At 43.8% G+C, this 22861-nt stretch overlaps 3 protein-coding genes across 7 annotated transcripts in view; all 3 read right to left on the reverse strand.

Moving 5' to 3' along the window:
* The window catches only part of LOC118426932 (anosmin-1-like), a 57281-nt gene extending 52566 nt beyond the window's left edge, over window positions 1-4715 (reverse strand). The window contains exon 1 of the mRNA XM_035836564.1: window positions 4357-4715. Coding sequence (XP_035692457.1) covers window positions 4357-4479 — 123 coding nt within the window. The 5' untranslated portion in view covers window positions 4480-4715. The remainder of the gene's footprint in view (window positions 1-4356) is intronic.
* Window positions 4716-10852: 6137 nt separating this feature from the next.
* On the reverse strand, window positions 10853-13478 carry LOC118428069 (protein FAM43A-like). The gene has a single exon (XM_035838034.1). The coding sequence runs from the start codon at window positions 12477-12479 to the stop codon at window positions 11682-11684; it is 798 nt and encodes a 265-aa protein (XP_035693927.1). The 5' UTR covers window positions 12480-13478; the 3' UTR covers window positions 10853-11681.
* A 1087-nt stretch (window positions 13479-14565) lies between these two features.
* The window catches only part of LOC118428144 (ATP-dependent RNA helicase DDX3X-like), a 17630-nt gene continuing 9334 nt past the window's right edge, over window positions 14566-22861 (reverse strand). For 4 of the 5 annotated variants that reach the window (XM_035838130.1, XM_035838132.1, XM_035838133.1 and 1 more), the window contains 6 exons: window positions 22417-22561; window positions 22126-22279; window positions 20849-21030; window positions 19693-19810; window positions 19141-19300; window positions 14566-18355 (listed from right to left, as the gene is read on the reverse strand). In XM_035838130.1, the coding sequence (XP_035694023.1) occupies window positions 18169-18355; window positions 19141-19300; window positions 19693-19810; window positions 20849-21030; window positions 22126-22279; window positions 22417-22561 (946 nt within the window). In that variant the 3' untranslated portion in view covers window positions 14566-18168. The remainder of the gene's footprint in view (window positions 18356-19140; window positions 19301-19692; window positions 19811-20848; window positions 21031-22125; window positions 22280-22416; window positions 22562-22861) is intronic. The other variant, XM_035838131.1, reaches the window with a different exon arrangement.

Here is a 22861-nt window from a genome sequence, read left to right on the forward strand (position 1 = left end):
TACAGCTTGTCAGTGTATGCGACGGTTGGCTTGTTTGTTTGTCATTGGGACACAGGGAGCGGTGAATATTCTGTCTCTCTATATTCATCAGCGAGAGGCGAGGAAAGGGCAAGTGGATATTTGCTAGTGGTAATAAAAGTGGCATTCATCATCGCAGCTTTGCACAGCAGCTAGCAAGGGCCGAATCCATCATTAGCTTTGCTGTTTTTAGGCCAAGGACCTTTCATGGAACACACTGTACGTGGGGAGGGGGGCCGTCAACCGAACGTGCGGCGAGGAAATTCAAAACTAGGATCACACAAAGGGAAATTTCACAGTCTGAACTTGAACTGTGGTGCCGTCCCCTCGTGGGAGCAGTGCGGGCTAATTGGCATTCAACTTGCGTGCGAAGGAGAATGAATGAAAGCGGCTAACGTTTCAGAACCGAGAACATCCTTAAAAGCGCGCTACGATCTGTTTTTGATTCCGAAGGAAAATGTTTACGCCACAACCTCCATTCGCGGTAATGGCTGATTAACAGCGAAACAAACTGTTTTTTCTGCCAACCTTGCGGGGTGTAACGGATATCCAAAGGGGAATTAGAGCTTCCTGTGGCCCTATAGTTGGTGGTAGTAGCATTGTATTACAGTCTGTGTTGCAAGTACAATGCCTAAACATAACTTTCAAACTGCCAGTATCCCCACACAAAGAACTGACATGAATGTCCCTCTTATTTAGGACACATGCCAACATTATCTCTCCTAAGGGAGTGCTTGTCTACAAGAAACAAGTTCACTACCAACAATGGTTTGGCTATCCGTTTCACATATATTATCATGGGAGTAAAACATTTCCTGTAGTGGAACATTTTGGGGAGCATGATTCCTTTAAATAGTAAGCTTTGAGAATAGCCCAAAGGAATGAAAAGTGTGTCAGCTTGACAAAACAGTAGTGCTAAAAAAGAATCTGTTCTTGTGGGATTTGAGGTCCCATATTACCGTCAAAGAATACCCTTGCACGCGATCTGGAATCCTTTGCAATCTTGTGGTTTTGTAAGCCGTCCAAAGAATTTGGTAATACTCTCTGTATGTTTGGTCCACAGGGTGCGAATAACAACAGTTATATTGGAAAGGTCCTGGCATGAAGGCTGGCAAATTAGGTTGCGTGAGGCCTGCATATTGATACATGTCTCACACTAAGCAGTAGGGAGGAAAAAATCAATGCTAAGTCAATAGCGCTGTCATCGAGAGACATTGCTATCCAGCCATGAATAAAAATGACCACCACAATGTTAAATGGAAGTGGACAAACTTTTCCACAAGAAGAAAGGACATCACAACGCCTCAACTCTCCCGTACTCGCATCATGTATTATTGATAGAAAAAGGGAGGCACTTATTTTTATCATGGGTAAATTTTACTTAATCTTGCTGAGCAATTCTATGACATGCTAATCCAGTTCCATACTGTTAATGTGTCTCCCTCTTGCCTTTCCCTCAATTTTTGTTTACACAACAATGGCACAGTCTACACTGGGGAATGGTCCTACTCAAACTTATCAGAAAAGTCAACAAACACTACAAGGCTTCAGAGATAAGGCAAAGCTACCTATGATGCTAATGAATTGTAGGACTTCCAATTCAGTCAAAATACCTGTTTTTTTTCCTTTCCACAACTCTTGCCTGCATGGAATTGATGAATTCTGTTATTTGAAAATTAATAGCATTTTTGGAAACAATTTGAATATCTAAATGCACAATCTCCAAGGCATTGAAAACTCATATGAAAAATTGATGTCCAAAGTTGGTAAAGGATGGCCCCGTGACATTTAAAGATTGTGACGGGACGTTTCGTGCAATTCCACTCTCATAACCACCAGTGAAGCCATGATGCTAAGTTTTATTGCTTGATGGGAATTAATCATGTACAAATGTATTTGAATCATTGTGAGCATGTTATTGAAGTGATCTCGATCTCATGAATATAGAACAAAGCATACTAGTACATGTGGGTCTGCATACTCTTTTCTGTAAGGCGTACACAGCCTATCTAGTTTTCCCGTAATTCGTGGGGAAAGCTGCCTTACATATTCACAAAAATCGTAATGAGGTGACCAAATATTGCGTAATTGCCTTCCTTGATTTTATTTAGCATAATGTGTAGGGTGTTCTTAATTCAGCATAAAGCAATGTCGGGACCCCCCTCCCTCCCATGCAAACCCTCATACACGTCGTACCATTGTGACACTTAAGAGTATATGTGTGTAAAGATCATCCTTCATATATGGCCTCCTTCGGTCAATATTGACCATGGTAAAATCCTAATCGATATCAGCCTTACAGCGTCGGCTGTGGCAAAACAGTCCTATACGAGAATGACAGTCTCTGCCACATGCCACATATATAAGCTGAGTCAGGTCTGTTGCAGAGTTCTTTTCGCAGGACCCGCTTTCTAAGATCATCCTAATATTGTATTTTAGATTTTACTGCAATACAGTCAAGACCAATATAACAGGAGACAGGCATATTCTGTGCAAGATTGTGGGTTCTAAAGCATCTGCATTTAACTGTTTGTGGTTTATACAACAGAAAGTGGGACAAATCCCTCTCCTGTCTTTCCTATAGGAAGATACAAATCTAAGGATGACATTATGTATTTACCTATGTCATGTCTTCAATTGAACAAAGTTGGTTTTAGGTACGGGTTGTCTAAATGTTGACAGGAAGATAGAACATGTCACCCTTTTACAACAAATGAACAAACATGTAGGTAGCCCAATCTCCCCAATTGGTTTGTTTTGACTTCGGTCCACTTATAACAATACTAGGTTGGCTGACGAGTTAAACAACCTGCTGATGTTCTTGTATGAACATGTGTTTGCCTCGAGTCAGTCACCAGAAATAGTGGTGACAACAGAAAGAACACACAACTCATGACAGCAAAATTACATCATCACAGTAAAACCCTTTCTTCATATCAAAACAGAAAGAATACATGAAAACAAGAAAATAGGAACTGAATACAGGCACAAGATGCACCTGTATTTTAATTCAATTCAAATTCAGACCCCCCACGTGCATTACATTTCCTCCAGTCTTTTAACTTTTTGTCTTTCTGGAACAGTCCATCTTCAAGCAGATGTTCGAAGGCAAAATTGACATCTTGACACAGAAGCCTTCCACAAGCCAAAAAACTGTTATTTTTTTCTGAAGAAAAACATTCAACGCTTTAATCAAAATGTGCATTTCTTATTGTTCGTCCCATTACAGCGGGGGACTGGGGTTCTTTTCAGCTAGCAGACGTTCCTTTACAATGGCAAATGGGCTGACAAAAGGCGCATTGTGGACCCTGTTATTAAACCCCAGAGAATAAGACCCAACTACTTTTGGTGTATCTTAATTTCATACCTGTCCTAGATATCATTCATTTTACTCACAACTTAGTCAAAATTTTCCAATATTGTAAAGAAATGTGGTAAAGTTGGATTAAAAACTCAGACAGTAACACTGGGGTTGATACAAAGGGTTGGAAAACGGACGACAGATTGCACCATTGCAATGCTGATTAGGTTTTTGACCGGTGTCAAACATTTCGAATACAAATTGTTCTTTGTGATGAATGAGTTATTGGGGAATGGATGTTTTCTCCAAGGACTTTTCCACATGAGAAATATTATGGAAAAAATGGTTTTAGAAATGGCCAGTGGAAAAGTTGGTGGAGTCTGACATTACAGGGAAAAGTTTCTATTTCATCAATTTCCAAGCAAATGTGGGATTAAAAGCAGTCACGGTTTTGTAAGCAAATTTTTGCTACATTTAGTTCGTCTTAATACACCTGTTTAACTCTTCCCCATCTCCCCGGCACTATTTTGTTACAACAACTTGAACAAGCACTTGTTTGGTATCTTGGAGACGACATCTCTGTGCCTTTGTACCTAGAACTCTGTCGTTTCTTTAAGACTTGAAGATTACTGTGTCTTAAGACACATATGGGATTGGAACCGGAAAACATATCTTGACCGAGTTGGGAAGTGGGGAAACCACAAGATAAGCCCAGCATATAATCCATCGATTCACAACGTCACAGCAGACGACAAAACCACCGGGTGACTCCTACCGCCTGTGGCAGTGAAAGTGCTCGGACCCCCGTGGTAGGCTCCCCGATGTCCTACCTGCAGTGGAATTTTGCCAACACACGGCGGGGTCCCCGTATAACATCCTAACCACATTACATCAACAGTTCACTCTCCCAAACATCTCGTTAAAACCTTTACAGCCACGATCTTTAGTCCGACCACCGCCATGTGCTACTCGGGCTGTCACAGGCATTCAAACTGAACCGACCGGTCCATGTTGGAATATACGGGATCGCTACTCACGTGCAAAGACAGGCATTTGGAAGCGCATCGCGCCCGGACGAAGGCCGGCGATAACTCCTGTCCACCCCCGGTAGCAAGCTGAAGGAGGACCCCGAGCAGCACCCCTGTCCCGATCCGCGGCATGATGAGGAGACGGACGGAGGGGGAGGGCGACGCCGGCGGTGGGAGAGTGCTAGCAGCCGGCCGGAGAGACGGGGAGACCCGCTGGTGGTGAAACCGATCGCTTCAAAACAACCCGGCCTTCTGATTGGTCCACAGATAGAGGGGGCGTGGCTTTTTGTCCCATACACCTATCGACTTACCAAGCCAAGCTTTAATGTTTTCACAGGTAAAACAAATCTAAACCCATCTAACTCTTTCAACATTTCTTCATTTTCCCTCTAGTCACGTTTTTAAAGGCTTTGCAGCACAGTAATATCGCCCATGTTTGCCTTTTTTCCATTGGAGGAAACGGCTATTGACTGTCATTGATTGTCATTGATAGGCGCTTGGCGTAGACGCTGTCTGCCTTCGGCACTTTGTGGTGCAAGTTTTGCTCGTAAACAACTTAGCTGAAAGAAGAGAGAGGGTCGTTTTACGTAAGGGATAGCCGCTGCTATTCAGCTGACGGTTAAAGGGACGGCACGGTTTGAACACGAAAACATGTGGGCGACCCAACATCGTGTAGGAAAATGCCAAGGGCAATGAACGTTTCCACAGACAAGCGGATGAACATGAGAACGAATTCATCAGTGTCAATTCTGATGGCTATCGCGACCTTTTGCTTGATTGGGGGCAATAGGCACCTTGGTGGGACTTAATGAAAAGTAGAGAGGATCAGAGTCAGAAGGTGTAGGACAAAAGTGAAGTAGTTTTTGAAAGCGTTTGTTTTCTGCGTAGTTACCACAACTTCGTAACATCGATAGCCTGGGTACCATTCTCCGCGGTCGGCTTTGGGGACCTTTACCCGGCACCGGCCTGCTTCTGTCAGCCTGTCTGATTAGCTGCCCTTTGAGATTTCGCCTATAGAGCTTGTAGCCGGCCTTTTTGAGTTTACCCCTCCCGTGACTAAAGTAATCTAACCCCGTAAGAACTCCCCCGGCCTGTACCAATCAACTGTACGGGCGGTCACCTCTACACCGCCGAGCGCCTCGATGGTATGGTTCCCAGGCTATAACATCGACTGCCCAGCCTCGGTATTAAATTTAAGAAGTCATGTTTTCTACAAAACTGAGAAAGAGACGGGGGGGGGGGGGGCGTTTCTTTTTCTGTTCCATTTAATTCTAAGCATTTTAAGTGTGTCGAAATAAAAGAATAAGGCAGCTGACATATTATGAATGCTTGTATTGTAAGAGTGTATGCGCGAAATTCGGTTTCTCCAGTGTAAAGATGAAATTTGACAGTAAAAGCATTGTTGGGTGCATTCTCGAGGGTAAAGAAAACACAGTGTGCAAGTAGTTTTGGAATATTCATCATCATAACAAGAGGAGAAAATATTCCTCAGATGTCTTTTCAGATCATCCGACAAACTTAGATTTCACATAGCAAGGCAGCACAGACAACCACTGCCGTGAAAAGAGCGTTGTTCTCCTTTGTACTGGAGTGCGTAAGTGCACCCTGTGTCCTTCTTTCTCTGCGCACCTTTGAGACCCAGTCTTCCAGAACGCACGAGGAACGGGTCTGGGTTCGTGGGGGACTTCCAGTGACAAATATGGCAACACTCCCCAGCAACGGGAGGGACGATCCAATGTATTTTCCATCGGGGCTTCGACAAGCCCTTTCATGAACACTCAAGGAGCTACTTGAAACATAATCTGAACCGTGACTACCGCGATAATGTAGCTTCTTTGTACAAAAAAACGTCGTACTTTTTTGATAGTTTCTGGCAAGGTTGATGTGAGTGAACTTGCAACATTACCATGCCTTTGTATATCTCTCGAACAGTCCCCAAGAAAAGCTAAAGAAAAAACAGGCCCAAAGCGTTCCCCTTCTCAGGACTTGTTTGTCGGCCTCCCTCTGACCAATCAGAGCGCTGGAAAGGGGCAAGCCCGGACAAAAAACTCCGCTCGGAAGTCAGGTGGGCTGGAAAGAAAATACCTGGCCAGGTGGCGGCACCTTTGATCTAATAATTGTGCGGTGTGAAAACAGGGGCGGTCCAGTCATCACTTTTTGACATTTCTGCACCTAACAGTGGAGTACTAGAATTACAGCCTGCTCCTGGATTGCCCTCTAGAACTTTCGAACTATCAGAACTTTCCTTTCGTTGTACGTTAAACCACGATAGAAAATCACGATACACTTGTCTCTACCAGACTGACTACGTTGGCAATTATAGGGAGAAAAGGTGCCAGGGGAGTTTTGCTACCTGAGGAGTTGGTCGGCCCGGAGGGGAAACATGAACCTAAGCGTCGACTGCCTCCTCTGGCCAATTTCCCGATTTTATTTTTCTACAATACTCGAACCCCCGTAGGAAGGCCTGGTGGAGGCTAATAACACAACATGTAAAAATGCAACTATTCTTTAAACCATCGCCAACACTACGAATCAGCAATGTTGTGTCCCCGCTCGTTCTTGAACAATAAGGTGAGAGGTTCGGCCCCTTTCACGGCAGTGGAAATTTCCAGGCGTGGTAAAGGTGAAGAACACAAGGTGCCAGTCGAACAGGTGGTCGTACGTGCGGAAAAAAGCGACCTCTAGAGACCAACTGATGAAGTACACTGATATATGGTTTGCACTTGTTATAGTCTCTGTAACTCAAACTCCGCTGTCCAGGGCTGTAACTGGACCCTCCCCGCTAGAGGTTAGCAATGTTGGGCGGGCTGTATAGAAGCTTGCTTAAATCAGGCTAGTCTTGTTACAATCGACATATTCATAACGGACGATTGTGACCTCTTTATCATATGTCCGCATTGTTGATCATCGCCTACGTAGGTCAATTTATCTATACTTTATTCCAAATGCGAGACCAGATCACTCATACTTGACTGTACTAAATATTATCGATAATATTTTGTTGATCTGTATGTAGCCTCGTAGTACCATTATCCATATAACAAGTTAGCTAGTAGTTTGTATTGGCTGCCATACATTGTACCTTGTGCGATTGTTGAGCAATAAAGTCATTCATTTTTGGTGGGGGTGTGAACAGTAAACGGGACATATGATAAAAATGTGACAATATTCCCCACCAACCTCTGCTTGGAGAGTACCAACGACACTGGTATGTTCCGGAGAAGAACACCCCAAAATCTTTTAGCTAGAAATATAGAAATGTATTTTCTCCAAAAGCTCTTCTGCTCTTTATATTCTTCCAACCAATGAACCAATCGTAATTATAACAAGTGACCTGGTTTAAAATGCTGTATGTCACAGGCGACCATATCCCGCATACAGTCAGAAGATGAACGTTTTCCCAACTGATCCGATCCATGTGATCTAGGCTGTCAGAAAACGGGGAATCGGGAGAACGACGGTTTTCACTGTCCCAACATCTGCTTGCAGGCCCAAGTCGTTGGTCAGGGTAATCACGCACCTAACGATCACTTTGCATACTGCAGTATATGTGGACTCTGCAGTGATATTATACATGGCTATGATAGTATCGAAGAAAGAGAAAAGAAGTGAACAGCTTATCAGACTCGTTGATAGCAAATGTGTAATTCAAATGGGCGACTCCTCCGCAATTTTTTTAGCTTAATTGGCCGACCTCTACTATTTTTTACCAAAGCCGTCTGGTAGACTGGTCACTCACTCACTCGCTCACTCACTCGCTCACTCACTCACTCACTCACTCACTCACTCACTCACTCACTCACTCACTCACTCACTCACTCACTCACTCACTCACTCACTCACTCACTCACTCACCCAATCATTCACTCACTCATTCATTCATTCATTCATTCATCCACTCGCTCACTCACTCTCTCACCCACTCACTCGCTTACTCGCTCGCTCACTCACTCACTCACTCACTTACTCAAATTATCCGATGAAATCGGTGGTAACGGTGGCTGTTTACGAGGCTAAGTCGTCCTCTTTATCCAGTGGATAATTTTCCCTGCCAACCAGTTTTCACACCAGGAAATGTGGCAACCGTCAAGTCACAAGAACAGGGCCTGACTGTTTCACAACTGTCGGAAAGTTCCACGGTTTTTGTCAGGAATAGAATGCCGAGCATACAAGCAAACATTGAGCGGGAAATCGAATTGGGTCAAAGCCAAAACAAGGCCATTGCTCAGGGCACACTCCAAGTGGTCGTCATGGTAACGGGGTCACATTTTGTTGACAGGACAGTTTTTCGTCGTCTATCACAGGGTCAATGTGCCTATGCAAAGTTTTCATTGGTTGCAAAAGATCGTTTACCAGTAAACGGCCACCTTTCGTCGACGATGTCGGTGGCCTGTAATATCTCAAAAGTAAAGCCGTGTGTTAAACAGTATGGGGTTAGCGCTGTCAAAGAGTTCCTGACAGCTGGCCCCTTAATTTATCTAGCAGCTCTACGGGAGTGTTCCTGTGAGCTGACTTTTGTCATACAAGAAGTCGTAGAGATATACTCTCAGCGTCCGCTTACTTTAAAAAGCTTTCACTGCCGGCCACGGAAGAAGGTTCCTGAGCCACTCCCAATGCTTCCTAAGCAGGATGGGCACATCGTAACTTTTCTAACGGCCCTCTTTTAGTTTTATATGACGGCCGATTCAAGTTTGAAAAAGTCTTATAGGCCATTCACATTTGTCGCACAATAATCTTACGATCAAAGACAGAGGACATTCTTACGACACTTGCCTAGCAAAATTAGTTCGTTGTCGGCAGTTGGTTGTGTCACAGCCTGCTTCAGGGTTATGCGACACCAAAATTGTACGACGACATACGATACGTCGATAGATGTCGATGAAGTGACCGCGCCGTAACATGCACGTTGACTGTTGGAGAATGGTAATCTCCAAACAGATCCACTATGCGTAATGCATAGTATCAAACTTCCCGTTTGACTCCCTTAGCCGGCCACACTCCTTGGCCAGCTTTGATGCTATCTTATGGCACCGTAGGATCTGCTTGGAGATTAGGGGAATGGGAGTAAGTTACGATAACCCCACTCAGCTTACCACACTTAGACATTATGACATGTTTTGTCCTCTTACAGCGAATTTCCTGATATACAGAGTAAATGAATGAAGAAAAAGGCCAAGGTCAATTTTAGCCCACTCGCGACTTTCCTTGCTCATTTTGCACAAAAAATTAGATCTTCTATCCTGGTTAAAAGTAGGTCAGTTCCCTCGATATTGTAAATTGTTTGTTTCTTGTCCGTAATTCGTCTACCGTGCTTCCTAGACTAATTGCAAATTTCCGTGAGAGGGGCCCAGGGGATTACTGCACTTTGGTGTACTGTAAATGTTTACCTCCAAGGTAGACTAATAGGTCACTAGCTAACAATTCAGTCTTGAAATGTAAGTGCTTCCAAGTTGAAACTTGTCGTCTTCTTAAAACTTTTTAAGGTTCTTAAACACAGTCTTCTCCTACAATTGATCGATTGTAATAGGTACTACTGGTTTTTGGACAGTTCGTCTTAAGGGCCGCATACATATATAGTCGAAGCCGGTTGGCTTCATGTATCTACAATTGTGTAAAATCAATACGGTCAAATTTAAAAATTGAAGAAGAAGAAGTCAAAAACGTTGTGGACCCAGGTCAGAATATTTTCATCAAGTACTAGTGGCTCCCTGAGTACTCTTGAAGCAGAAAACTCTTGCGTGCCTCTTTGGTTGACCACAAGTACATGTAATCTTCCAAAATGTGTCAATGAACCACTCGTATATTCAGATGTAAGAGTGGAAATATGCAGGGAAAATCCAAAGTACTGTTAATCCAGATATTTCTTTATCAAGAGGTTGGTTGTTGAGTATCTTTGAAGTAGAAAGCTCTTACGCGCCTCTTTGGTTTACCTCGAGTACCTGTAATCTCACACAACATGTCACTGAGAGCACTGACATATTTTTTACTTTTACCGATTTTCCAAAGCCTGTAAACCGGTAGTCTCTACCAGACTCCGGCCTGGCCTAATAGTAATAGGGGACTTTGGCCAAGTTATACTAATAAACGTCTAGTAGGAGTTAATTGGTCTAGGAGTGAACTGACCGGCCGGAGGATAGACTGCAATCCCATGTTAACTTATTTGTCCCTATTTGGCCAAATTATTGTCTTATTTTCTTTCCAACTGACACGTCTGCTTGGAGACTAGTATACCGGATGCTCAGCACAGAACCAGTCGTGTGTGCGTGTTTTCCTATTTGCTGTAATTGCTACTCTTTCCATGGCGTTTTTCAACAAAGGAATCCAACGTTGCGTGGCGGGCTCCAAAAGCAGCCGTCAAGTGATCCGCTTACGTGCAAATAAGTCAAGAGCAGACATGCGCGAAACAGTCGTCTGCATCAGAGACTTCACACAACCAATACATCTGCCACATGCTTCACCTCACCACGTTATGATTTTTCACAAGTCAACAAACACACACGGAAACTTCTTTAGTAGGTTTTGTTTTGGGTTGGTTTTACAGGGGCGTGAGAAACTTTCACATGAGGCGGTGTTATCCTATATCGCACAGCCATGTTTTTATCAACACAGGTGTAAATGTGCCCAGCGACAGACGGAACTAGAATCGTTTCAACCAAGATACAGATATATCATGTATGGCTATTATATATGGCATACTTAGCTGAAAATAATCAACTTCAAGAGTACAGTGTGGTGTGTTATAATGTGATAAAGTGTCTATAATACTGACGCGACTGTCGTTACTTTGGAAACGTGCGGCCAAACACGACCCCTTCAGCTTACCCCAATCTTAATCCGTCACGCTCAACAGGTGGTCACAAAAGTTCTTTCGATTCCACAAATGAAATCAGTTTCCAGAATCAATAAAAACTAATATTTCAAAGCGGTTATATTGTTGTGTGGATACTATCCCTATGTTTAACACGCCAATTTTGCACAAAGTGATCATATTGAACTACATACATTACATTAACGAACGTTTGTTACTCAATCGTTGTACACGTACGGAAAATGTAAACGAATTTCGACTATGGACTAAAATGTCGGTCACATGCAAGTCGTAACCAAGTGTTGTCTGAAGTCCTGTACAAATACGCTGAAGAGCACTTGTCGGTGTATCAATGACTTTTCCGACCTGTTTGCTCTTAAGCCACCATACTACTTTGTTTCGGGTCACAAACGATACATAATTTCCACAAAATTTTAGAGACAAAAAGGTCATCATTTCTAGCAGGTTGTTCACTGATAATATGATATCATACATACAGAAGATTAGTTTTCCTCAAACTTGGTTTTTAGTCGTCATTCTGTTCTACATCTTTCTCCGACTTGTCCCCCTGCATGAAGGCTTGTACCTCCGGGTTCATGGCGGCTTCCTTCATGTCCAGGCCCGTCTGCACGGACGAGACGGGCACCTGGCCGTTTTTCTCCGAGCCTGAGGAATCGTCCGCCCGGAGCTCCGCCATCCCGCTCTGTACGCTCTCTAGACTCGGTGCCGTGGAGGGCGAGGACGGAGTGGAGCCGCCCTGGTTGTTGTTCTGTCCGTCCGCGGGTTTCGGCACCCTCATCACAACCTTTTCCTTCGACTCCTTCCTGCTATGTTTCAGTGAAGACTTCCTCTCCTGTCTGTTCGCGTCTTGCTTCCATGTTCGGAACGCGGCGCTAAACTGGTGCGTGAGAACCATGACCATAGCCTGGGCCTTCTGCTTCTTACTGCACAGCACCGCGTGGCAAAACAAGTCTTCCTTGCTGCCGCCGGGAGTCCCCGTTATCCAGCTGAACACCTTCGGGAGTTCCAGGTCGGCCATGCAGTAGGACACGTTCTGGATCTTGAAAAATTCGTCGACTGGCTCCGTTCCCTTTTGTAGAGGCTCTACCTCTTTCATGTGCATGCCCTCGGGGGTTACTGTTAGCGACACCTTTCTCAACTTGCGGTCGGGGATGCTTTCCCTGGCCGCCCATATTTTCTTGGTCGGTTCAGCAGTGCAGCCTTTTCCATTCGGTCTATCGGTCTTCACCTTCCCCAGGTAGCACACATAGAAAACAGGGTTCTCGGGCGTTATATCCAGCGACTGCTTCTTCTTACTGAACATGGTGAGGCACAAAGGAGAGGAAAAAAGGAAATAAACAGAGTCACGCACGAAAACAGCACTGAAATCCTTCTGTCTTACGGCTACTTGAGATCCGTGACCGCTTGAATCCGCCAACACCGCGCCTGGTGGTTCGCCAGTGTTCTCTCTCTGCGCTCACGGGGAGGTTATATCAGTGGCGCCGACGACAGACGCGCCCCAGTCTGCTACACAAGATAACGGTTCTATCCCGGGGGAGATGGGAGCGAAAATCCGGAGGACTTTGCCAACTATTCAGATCTATTTGCCCAGGAGGCTATGTGGCTTCGACCAACGCCCGGGCTTGGCGGGAGAGGCTTTTGTTCGTCATGGGCGACACGGATAGTGTTTCCTGGGGTAATTGTGTTGTGTTCGGGGTTCACAGGTGGTCGTCGCTTTGTGAGAGGCTTGGAGAGAGGACTGAATGAAAACGGGAACACACTGTGCTGAGAGAAAATCGATAAAGTACATGTACACCGCTGGTCGGCACTGACAAATGTTGCAGAAACTGGGGGTAACATACTCTCCAAGCAGAGGTTCCGTCGCGGTTGTTTCTGACGTGTTTTTAGGCGTTTTTGTCGGGCTGCCGGTCTATTTTGTACCGCTTTTTTTATGTCTCGCGGCCTCACGGGCGTCGGGCTGACAGTTTGTACCGTTTTCTTTTCATTTCGCTAACCCACAAAAACGCCGAAAACATGTCAAAAACAGCAGGAGCCGAACCTCTGCTTGGACAACGCATGCACTCTATTTCTCTGCAAAGCCCAGGCCTGGCAAAGGCTTAATTGGACCATACTGATTTGAGTATATGAATGGCATCCTCTGGACACTCCAAAGTTGATGCGAGCGAGCGAGAAAAAGTTGGGCAAAGTCTTATGAAATCATAGTGGTCAGGAGGGTTGAACAAAGGGCAAATGGTATAACAGACTTGCCAGGAGGATGAAATGCTAATCCTTTCACGGATCCATAACCCCGTAGGAAGGCCTGGTGGAGGCTACAGGTATTAAACAGAAGAGGGTCTAGAAATATGAGGAAGTCACTTTCTACAGTGTATTTGGTTGTGATCAAATGTCTGCAGCACTTCCTATTACAGCTGGGTGGCACTCCAATACTTTTTACTTTTTCATATACGATAAAGTAGCCAGTTTCTCCATGTGCTTCACAAGCATTCAGTCTTCTGCTAAACTCCAAAAGTACCCTCTAATTGAATTAATCCTATGGCTGAATACAGTGCAAAACTTTTAGGTAAGGTTACAAAACTAATTTCAGGATCGCTGAAAAATCTCGTCTTGTTATGTGTTCTTTGCTACCTTATGAGCAATTTGCCTTCTCGGTGTGCTTAGCGATCGTCATTTATTCCGAAAATATGCACGATAAACGAAGTGTCTGTGTATAGGGAGTACATGGGTAGGGTCTGCATGGGTTTAGTGAGTGTCATATTGTTTTACAAAACACACATCGCACAATTCATCCCAAGGTGAATTCCACAAAAATTCGGCTGATTATGTATTCATTGACACATTATCTTTTGGAAAACACAACCCCCTTCTGGAGTGGAATGCCCCTTTAATTGCACACCCCATTTGCCACTGCATTTCGTGCAATTATCCGAATGATGCAACAAAGCGAAGTTATTAAGCTGGACCGCACCACCACGGAATTTCATAGCCTATACCAGGCTTCGTGGATCGGTGGTCTAATTGTAGAAATTGGACAAATAGAGTCTATAGTACGCTAGGGGAGTTAGCCGGCCAGAAGAGTACGTTTCCTCACCGTGAGGATAATTATGATTCTACCGATCCACGGAGCCTGGTAGAGGCTAGGAATTTCATACAATTAACAAAAGTGTGTGATTATCCGTTGTGCAATTAACTGGCTGCCACTGTATCCCTTTTACAATGTTTTTTTTTTTCAATATACGTACGGTATATTTTCACTCGATTTTGCAGCTCCTGCTTTATATGTTTTCCAGTTTTGGGAAAAGGACTGAAATTGATGTGCGTGTATGTCATCCATGTAATCAAATAAAATGTCCTTAGGAAGATAAAGTAATGAAATATACACACACGGGAAGTTTTATCTTCAACATGTTTAATGACCTTAGTAAGTACAAAACATGACACGGTCTTGTGTCGACCCCCACAAAGTGTTTTGCAACAAACTATAGAAAGAACACCAAGAAACATAAGAACTCTCAAGACACAAGGATGGGACCTTTTTCTGCCAGACATTACAGAATTATTACATATTATAATAGATAAAATACTCTGTATGTATGTAAATTACCTACGAACAAAGTTTCTGTGCCATCCTATTTTCTATGAGCCACCCTCTCCTTCTTACCCAGTTCCACCGCACCCATCCGTACCTCTAGGCATAGTGGTTCGACCCAGCTCCAACAGTTTTGTATGGAGGCCTGGGATGTACCACTGGATGCCAAGGGATGGTCAGGGTGGAGGTGTGGCAAGGGGGCTGTGATGTGTAGACAAACGCACCTCTGACATATCTCAGGAATGTTATTTTACAGTAAGAACTGCCATTCTTGTCATAAAAGTAATCATGTGTGCCGTGCTTCTCAGCAGATCCACCCCCTCACTCTTTCCTGTTGTTATCTTTGTATACCTCTGTGCTTGGCAGGAGGGGGGTGAGATCAGCTGATAGCACAGCACCATAGTACGCATATACATACACTGCAGTGAAGAATGTGGAATTTGGCATTGATACAACATCGGGAACAAAAATATCGCGCGGTCTGGTTAGATTGTGACCGCACTGTACAATGATATACAGCAGAATTTGAGTTTAAAATAAATAACTTGAGATTGCTTCAACATACAAGTCTTTTGCCTCTTAACGTTGGCCCAACTCGGCCGAATGTAACAATTCTGTACAGCATATACTTAGTAATGGTAATGGCCCAAAATCATTGGCAGCAAGTCCACACTGCCCCTCTTTAGCTTCGCTGTCAACTGAGGTCTATACAAAATGAACCTATTGCATCTTCCCCTCTCTCTGTACATCTTTCCAATAAAATAAAAAGCTAGTAATGATACCTCTGGAATGCTCAAATTTTCTTCTCTAACAATAGCCTACATTTGGTATGACATGCAGCAATTTACGAAAAACATACTTAAATTTGCTACAATTTATAACAGATGTACAACAGATACTGAAGAAAAGCTAATAAGGGTCAGTGGCGACTCAATGCAACACTCTGGACTTGACGTTATTAACCCAAAATCATCCCTTGCAAACTAATAGCACCAGGTTGAGATAGATCCTCCCATACTTTCGTGCCAAACGTCACGAGCGTTACCTCGCAAACATGACAAGTACCGGAGGTACAGTAGTTTTCGAAGTTTTAGCGATACAGCTAAAGATTTAACACATACAGAATCTAATACAGTTCTTTCATCTATTACTTATTGACTAAATTGTACTTTCCAATGTGCCAGATATGCAATCATTGTCTAGAAGTTCCCTCCTAGCATCAGATAGAATCAACTGACAGGCAACATCAGACCTGCTTTTTCTTCCATCATAATTTCGACACCTAAAAACGAATCCGTCTACTGATCTTGGACGCTGTCATACTACAAGTTCTGACATGTTAAAAAATAAAGTGCAACATGTGAAATCTGTCCCTGTGCTTCTAACGGGCGTCACAGAGAATAATACACAGCAGCTTCCTGGTCACATACCTACTTGGACTGAAAATAAAATACTTCATTTGCAAAGATATTACAACATTTTCGGACCACAATTTTGGTTCAACTGTCAACTATGCTTAAAAGTGGCTATCCTTTACTTTGTAGTGGAAAATGCTTATACAGAATTTTTCATTTCGCTTTCAGAGGCTATCAACTTGTACAAAAATAGAGAATTTTATATCCTTTTCTTTCCACAGGAGCGTACAGTTGTGCTGGCTGGCACAGGCACGTGGAGGCATCAGGACGACAACATAGCCGGCCCCAACGTAGCCAGCACTGTTCAAAGATATGTACACTCTTCAATCATCGGTTGTATAATGTTTTAAATGCTAAGAGAAGTTGGGCCACACGCTTCACTCTACCTCAGTCCCAGGGAAAGGCGTTAGTTCTATGTTCTGGGTTGAACCCAGACCCCCTGGTATGACATCTGCGACGAAACGCAGACACGCTTCATATGTTACACTTGGGTTCACTCGTGAAAAGAGTGAACACTACACCCCCTCTCGTGGAGTGAATACTTAGCTCACTCGACGTCAAACTGAACACGTCCACTCTTCTCGAGTGAACACTTGAATCTGTTCACTCCCCTTTAAACGGAGATGGCTTGCTTTCCCCTTAGTTGACAGCTAGTTAACTCTCGGAGTGAACAAACCCTGATTGATTTGTCTTGGTCGTAGCCCTGGTACTGAGGTACCCTTCACATCTCAAATTCCATTAGCAAAAAATGGTCATGTATAATATACAGTGCAGTACTTAAACAATGTTGTATACAGAGATTTGGCTGTCCACCTGAACAGCCAACAATACTGGCCGAGCTTACCAGTACGATACCACTGGTGAAAATGGGAAGCGACACCTAGCTGATTCCAGGGGGATTCCAGGTAACTTGGAGACGATTCAGTGCAGTCGACATGCACAGAGTCGGCAAACTCCTGGTTGAACACTTTTTAGCCTTAACAAAAGGCCACTAGTCTGGAGTCCTAAAGTCAGTGGTCACGTGCCGTTCCACAAACGCACGGAACCCCACCGGAATTTCGTGGAACTTTGAATCAACAACTGCTTTCCTTGCAGAATCGTGGCTACAACAGGAACTTCCATTCCCTGACTTCTTGTTGTTGTTTTTTTCCGCAGTTTAACATCTGAGTCTCTACACAGCACAGGCTCCCGTGGGAGCGGGATGTAAAACAGAACAGCAGCTCTCGTTCGTCAGAAATACTCTCTACACTCCTACCAAAAAACCTTGTCAACGAACGTCGTGGTTATTATAACATGGAAACAAGTTAATAGTAAACAACTCCAATAATACTCCCATGGTCCTTTGCAACTCTGGAAAGCCTTGTACGAATTGCTGTCGACGAGACAGCAACATATGCATAATTTTTACAGCTGTAAAATGGCTGGGTACTATATAAAGTCGTCATGCCTATAAGCCTTACTCCTAATACAGGCATATTCCGAATGCTTACAATGGTAAAAGCTTCAGTAAATGTCAACTGTAAGACAATGTCAACAACTACTGGTTGGCATTCTTCCTTCATAAAAATCCCTCCAGCTTTCACCTAGCCCAGCCTTCCTTTTCTAAAGCTGACCCTTCAATTTTTTTTTGTAACACTTAAATTCAACTCTGCTCGCGGGCTTTTGTTATACTCTCTCGGTCATTTCTTTACCTTACCCTGCTTAACAATTATATGTGAAGGCTTCCTGACAATATGCGGTATTTCATGTGTTTTTTTCGTATCAGGATATAATATTGCATCTTTGCCTTGTTCACATACACTTCATGCTATATCAAGTTACAAGGCCATGGCCAGTGATGCAATGCATGATGGATATGAACTTCTGTAGGTCCCAGGTAATCTCTCAAAGGATCATGGGATTTGTGTGCCACATGGGAACGGGGTGACTACTATATACTAATGATATCTACTAGTCTGGCAACCGTTGTGGGGGCTGGGGGGTGGTCCGACCTAGTTGCCCCACCAGTCGAAGGACTGCTGGTCGTGCTGGCGCATGGCGCCGGGAGGGTACCCGCCGTACCCCTGTGCCGGCTGGTAGTGGGTGAAGCCGCCGTAGCTGGGCGCGCCCCCTCGCTGCTGGGCGCCGCCGCTGCGGTTCTGCTGGCGGTAGTCACGGGAACCGAACCCGCCTTGGAACCTGCGATAGAATGTGATCTCAGTTAAGATGTAATCTTTTGCATGAAGCAAAATGGCAGATCATACAACTGAATTACCTGCACAGCTCCAATTTTACCTGCACGGTGCACACACCAATTCTTCTGCGACAGGGGTCCGAGATAGTGCGCGACAAAAATGTGACGAAAGGGTCTCGAGGGTCCGTGTTTGAGTTCAAATTTCTCATAATCTGCTGCGAAGTGGCATTTAATACTGGCATGGCTAAAAATCGTAAGAAGTGATGTGTTTTTGGTGCAAATCGGTTTTGGGCCCGAGGTTCACTTCCTTGTATTTCTACGCGTTGGAAGTAATTCGCCCGTTGACCCAGATTCCCCGTCCATATGCGGTCTGTGAGCCGTGTTGCTATGCCTCGCACGTCGGGTTATTGTAAAAATCTCAGTGTTACGATTTTCTTTATTTTTTGCTTGATTAATCTTAGGTGTATTCTCTTTCCGACAATATCAGTCATTTTCATGACTAAAATATAGGTGATGGGTTTATTTCCACGTCAAAATTCCCCTTTTCTGCATACTTTTTTTACGTGAAAAAAACATTTCTCTCCCCAAAATTACGAAAAGTAGAGAGAGTGAAGAAACTGGAACCCGGCTGTTCTTAAAGCTGGAGTGATACCCTTCATTCCCATATACGGCTTTTCTGCTTTAGATTTATTTTCTCGAAGAGACGGCCTCTTGACTTGAGGGTGCGCAGCCTCGATTTGAGGCCCTGATAACCTTCATAGCAAAGGTAATAAACAAAAACGACGCTGACCTGTTGCGGCCTCGGTTGCGGCCGCTGCTCTGCTGGCGACGCTCCTCGTACGCCATGGACTCCAGCCATGGGGGCAGCTCCTGCTTCGACTCGATCAGGATGTCCACAAGGTCGCGCACGACGTTGCGGTTTTTGTCATTGAAGAACGAGGTGGCCAATCCTGTGTCGTTCGACATAGAACATGTTAGTTAGCTCTCATATCAGTAAAGTCATCATCAATTTTGTTCTGTTGCATTAAAGAAACAACAGGACTAGACCTAGGGAAAAAATTTGTCCTGTTTGTCCAGAAAAAAAATTAGGGTTGGTAGGTAGGGATTATCTCTTTTTTTTGTCATTTTTTTAGGCTCTAGTGATACAAATTACAATACAGTTGTGCAAAGTAAATTGAAGTGCATGAGGACACTTGTCTTTCAATGTCAAACTTTGATCTTGATTTAATAGATACATTTATACATATAGATGTACATATATATAGATACATTTACTTGCAAACGTTAAGTCTTATTTTTCTGCCAATGGTTAAGACAAATAAAATGTTGTGAAGTTCCTTACCCAGGTTGCCAACACGGCCAGTACGACCGATACGGTGTACGTACTCGTCAATGTCGCTGGGAAGGTCAAAGTTGATCACGTGCTTCACGTTTGGGATGTCCAGACCTCGAGCGGCAACCTGGGACAACAACAACAGCAAACAATGACTAAAAAGCAGGAAAAGGAAGGCTACTTTAAAAGAAATGTAACATTTTCAACAAAATGCAGGATGTGTCCCTCCCAGTATTTGCCATTTGTCAAGTTAGTCCCACACAATGCTATACCATTTGGCTCGGCCCTGAGGTGTTGCCAAAAAATTCTTGAAAGAGCTACACAGCTAGTTTGTTCATATTTGTTATAACAGAGCAGGGCTCGAAATACTGGGTGCATGTGCACCCAGAATTGGAGCTGTGCACCCAATTATTTTCTGTGGGTGCACAGGGTGCACCCAAATATTTTCTTAGGTTTATGTATGTAAAGATATCAAAGTACACTAGTAATATACCTCATATTCTTGACATCTAAGTTAGAAAGATATTAAAAATGTCTCTCATAGTACTTGTTTCAGATTTGATAGTTCTATTATTAGGTTATTGCTTAAATTTAAGTGGTGCACCCAAAAATTTTATGGTGCACCCAATTTCTTAAGCTGGGTGCACCAGTGCACCTAATCTCAAAAAAGAATTTCGAGCCCTGCAGAGATTCAAGTTGCTGACTTTGACTTTCAAGCAGGACCATCTTCAGCTTTTAGAATCTTTTTTCATCCCACTCATTGTTTGGTAGCCATTAGCCATTGTTGATTTTTGTTGTTAAATCAAATCAGTTTCATGTCATAAGGTTCGTATTCTTGGGGTGAAAGTTTTCTTCATCTCAGCAAGCAACATTTCTTTCCTGAGACGAACGGACAGGTCCTGGAGACAGCCCTGCTCTCAAGTGAACGGACTTGAATCGTGTAGTTCTCTCTATCACGTATTTTGTACCATGTATGTAAAAAAAGACTTATAAGGACTTTAAGCGATGTAAACTCTCTGTTATCTACTTTGTCTGACCCTTGTCTCTTCCCTCATGACCTCAATGAAAAGCGGCCTGCAAGTCAATTTGAGTTTTCATGAATAAATAGAGGTTCAAACAAACAAACAAAAAGTGAGCACAATAATAGAAAACAGACAGTACTTACAGCTGTTGCCACTAAAATGGGCGTCACGCCCGTACGGAAAGTCATCAGAGCGTCCTCACGCTCGCGCTGGGAGCGGTCGCCATGAATGGACGACACCGGGTAGCCCTCACTGTACAGGAACGCCTCTAAGGAATCAGCTCCTTTCTTGGTCTCCACAAACGTCAGGGTCAGGGAGTCTGCGCCTGGGGAGGGAAATATCGTCACAGATATAAAAGAAGAGGCTAGTTTTGGACGGCATCATGCTGTCAACAATTTTCATTGACAGGTCACAGATTTTCAAAAAGTCAACCAAAGATTTTTGGCTAAAACTGGATGGGGCGACCTTCATCAGCTGATCCCCAAAATAGCACAGTTACTATCAATTTTCTTCTGATGAACCTCTTCAACGATAAAATAGCACAGTCATCAAGGATATCAGTCATATATATGGCTAATGAAAATGGTCTTTTGAACTTGCAGACTACTAGGGCGGACTATTTTCCTGCTGTGTGACGATGGCTTTAGAGACAAAAGTTGATAAAACTCACAAACTGACAACATTTCCATGACCTCCTAAGTCTTTGATATACCAGTAATAGGACCACTATAGCTACAGTCAATAAGTGAATTAGAAGTACCGTAATTTCAAAAAAAGTTGTGGCAACAACTAAAAAATCTGTCATTATAAAAACAGTTTCAATCTTACTGAAGTAATGTGTGTGGATTTGTGATGGTTATGGCTTTTCGTTGCAGAAAGCTACAGAGAAAATAGGTTTGAAAAATCCAGATGATCACCATAAATGCAGTCCAAGAAGGTCAGCATGCAACTATTACTGGATGATTGTATCAAGGCATGCACAAGGAGATAGCTTGTAAGTGGAAGGGTCACCTGGTTACAACTGAGATTTTGTGATGTTAAGGAATGTGCGAGTGGCTTTCCAATGAAACAATAGGTATTTGTTTCCGAAAAAAAGCAGGTAGTTCCAAGTCGATGCAACAAATTATGTGTACCAACAGTTGCAAATATTTTCACCACAACCAAGTGGCAAAGTGTAAGTCACTGCAACAAATTTGGCTGGAGGGAAAAATAAGTGTTGCAAAGATTTTCACCACGACCATAACCAAGTAGCAAAGTGTAAGTCACTGCAACAAATTTGGCTGGAGGGAAAAGGAAGTGTTGCAAAGATTTTCACCACGACCATCGCCAGGTGACCACAGGCCCACTTGCAAGAACCTCCCACAGAAAGACAAACAGGAAGAAAACAAGGAAGCAGCGCTGGCGCTGGGTGTGTACATACCTTCCTTACCTGTGGCGTTGAGCAGGTCGAGCAGGAAGGATCGTTTGTCCTGCTCATCCACCCACACCACCTTCTGCGTGATGTTGTCGCTGGTGCTGCCCACACGACCCACCGCCAGGAAGATGTAGTTGTCCAGGAAGTCACGAGCCAGCATCTGTTTCAACGAGAGACAAAAAATTAATCAAATTACTGTAAGAATTTGTATTAGAGAAAAAAGGGGTGTAACATAATATCAAGATGAGTGCAAACAAAACCTTCATCGACTTATAAAACAAGTGATTGCGATTGTACCTGGATTTCCTTAGGGAAGGTGGCAGAGAACATCATCGTGCGACGTTTGCCAGTGCCGGGCATGGTGTCCTGCTCCACAATACGCCGGATCTGCGGCTCGAACCCCATGTCCAGCATGCGGTCAGCCTCGTCCAGAATCAAATACCTGGGGGAGTGGGTGAGGGCATGGTGTTATCAGGAACAGGATGTTTCTGGGTTATGAGTTTCAATTTAAGCTATTGTCGCTCAGCTGACATGTCTGGTACTAGGGGGGATGCAAGTCATTTTGGAGCCTTTCTCAAAATATTGAAACCTCTCAGAGTTTTATCCATAGCCATACTCACTTGATACGACCATACTTACTTGATATAGTCCTTATTACCTGATGAAGCATTACTTACTTTTCAGATAATATTTTGATGTCCCCACTGGCAGTTTGTGCCCAAGCTACTCTACCGTCCTATAC

The sequence above is a fragment of the Branchiostoma floridae genome, chromosome 12 (assembly GCF_000003815.2).
Source record: "Branchiostoma floridae strain S238N-H82 chromosome 12, Bfl_VNyyK, whole genome shotgun sequence".
NCBI lineage: Eukaryota > Metazoa > Chordata > Leptocardii > Amphioxiformes > Branchiostomatidae > Branchiostoma > Branchiostoma floridae.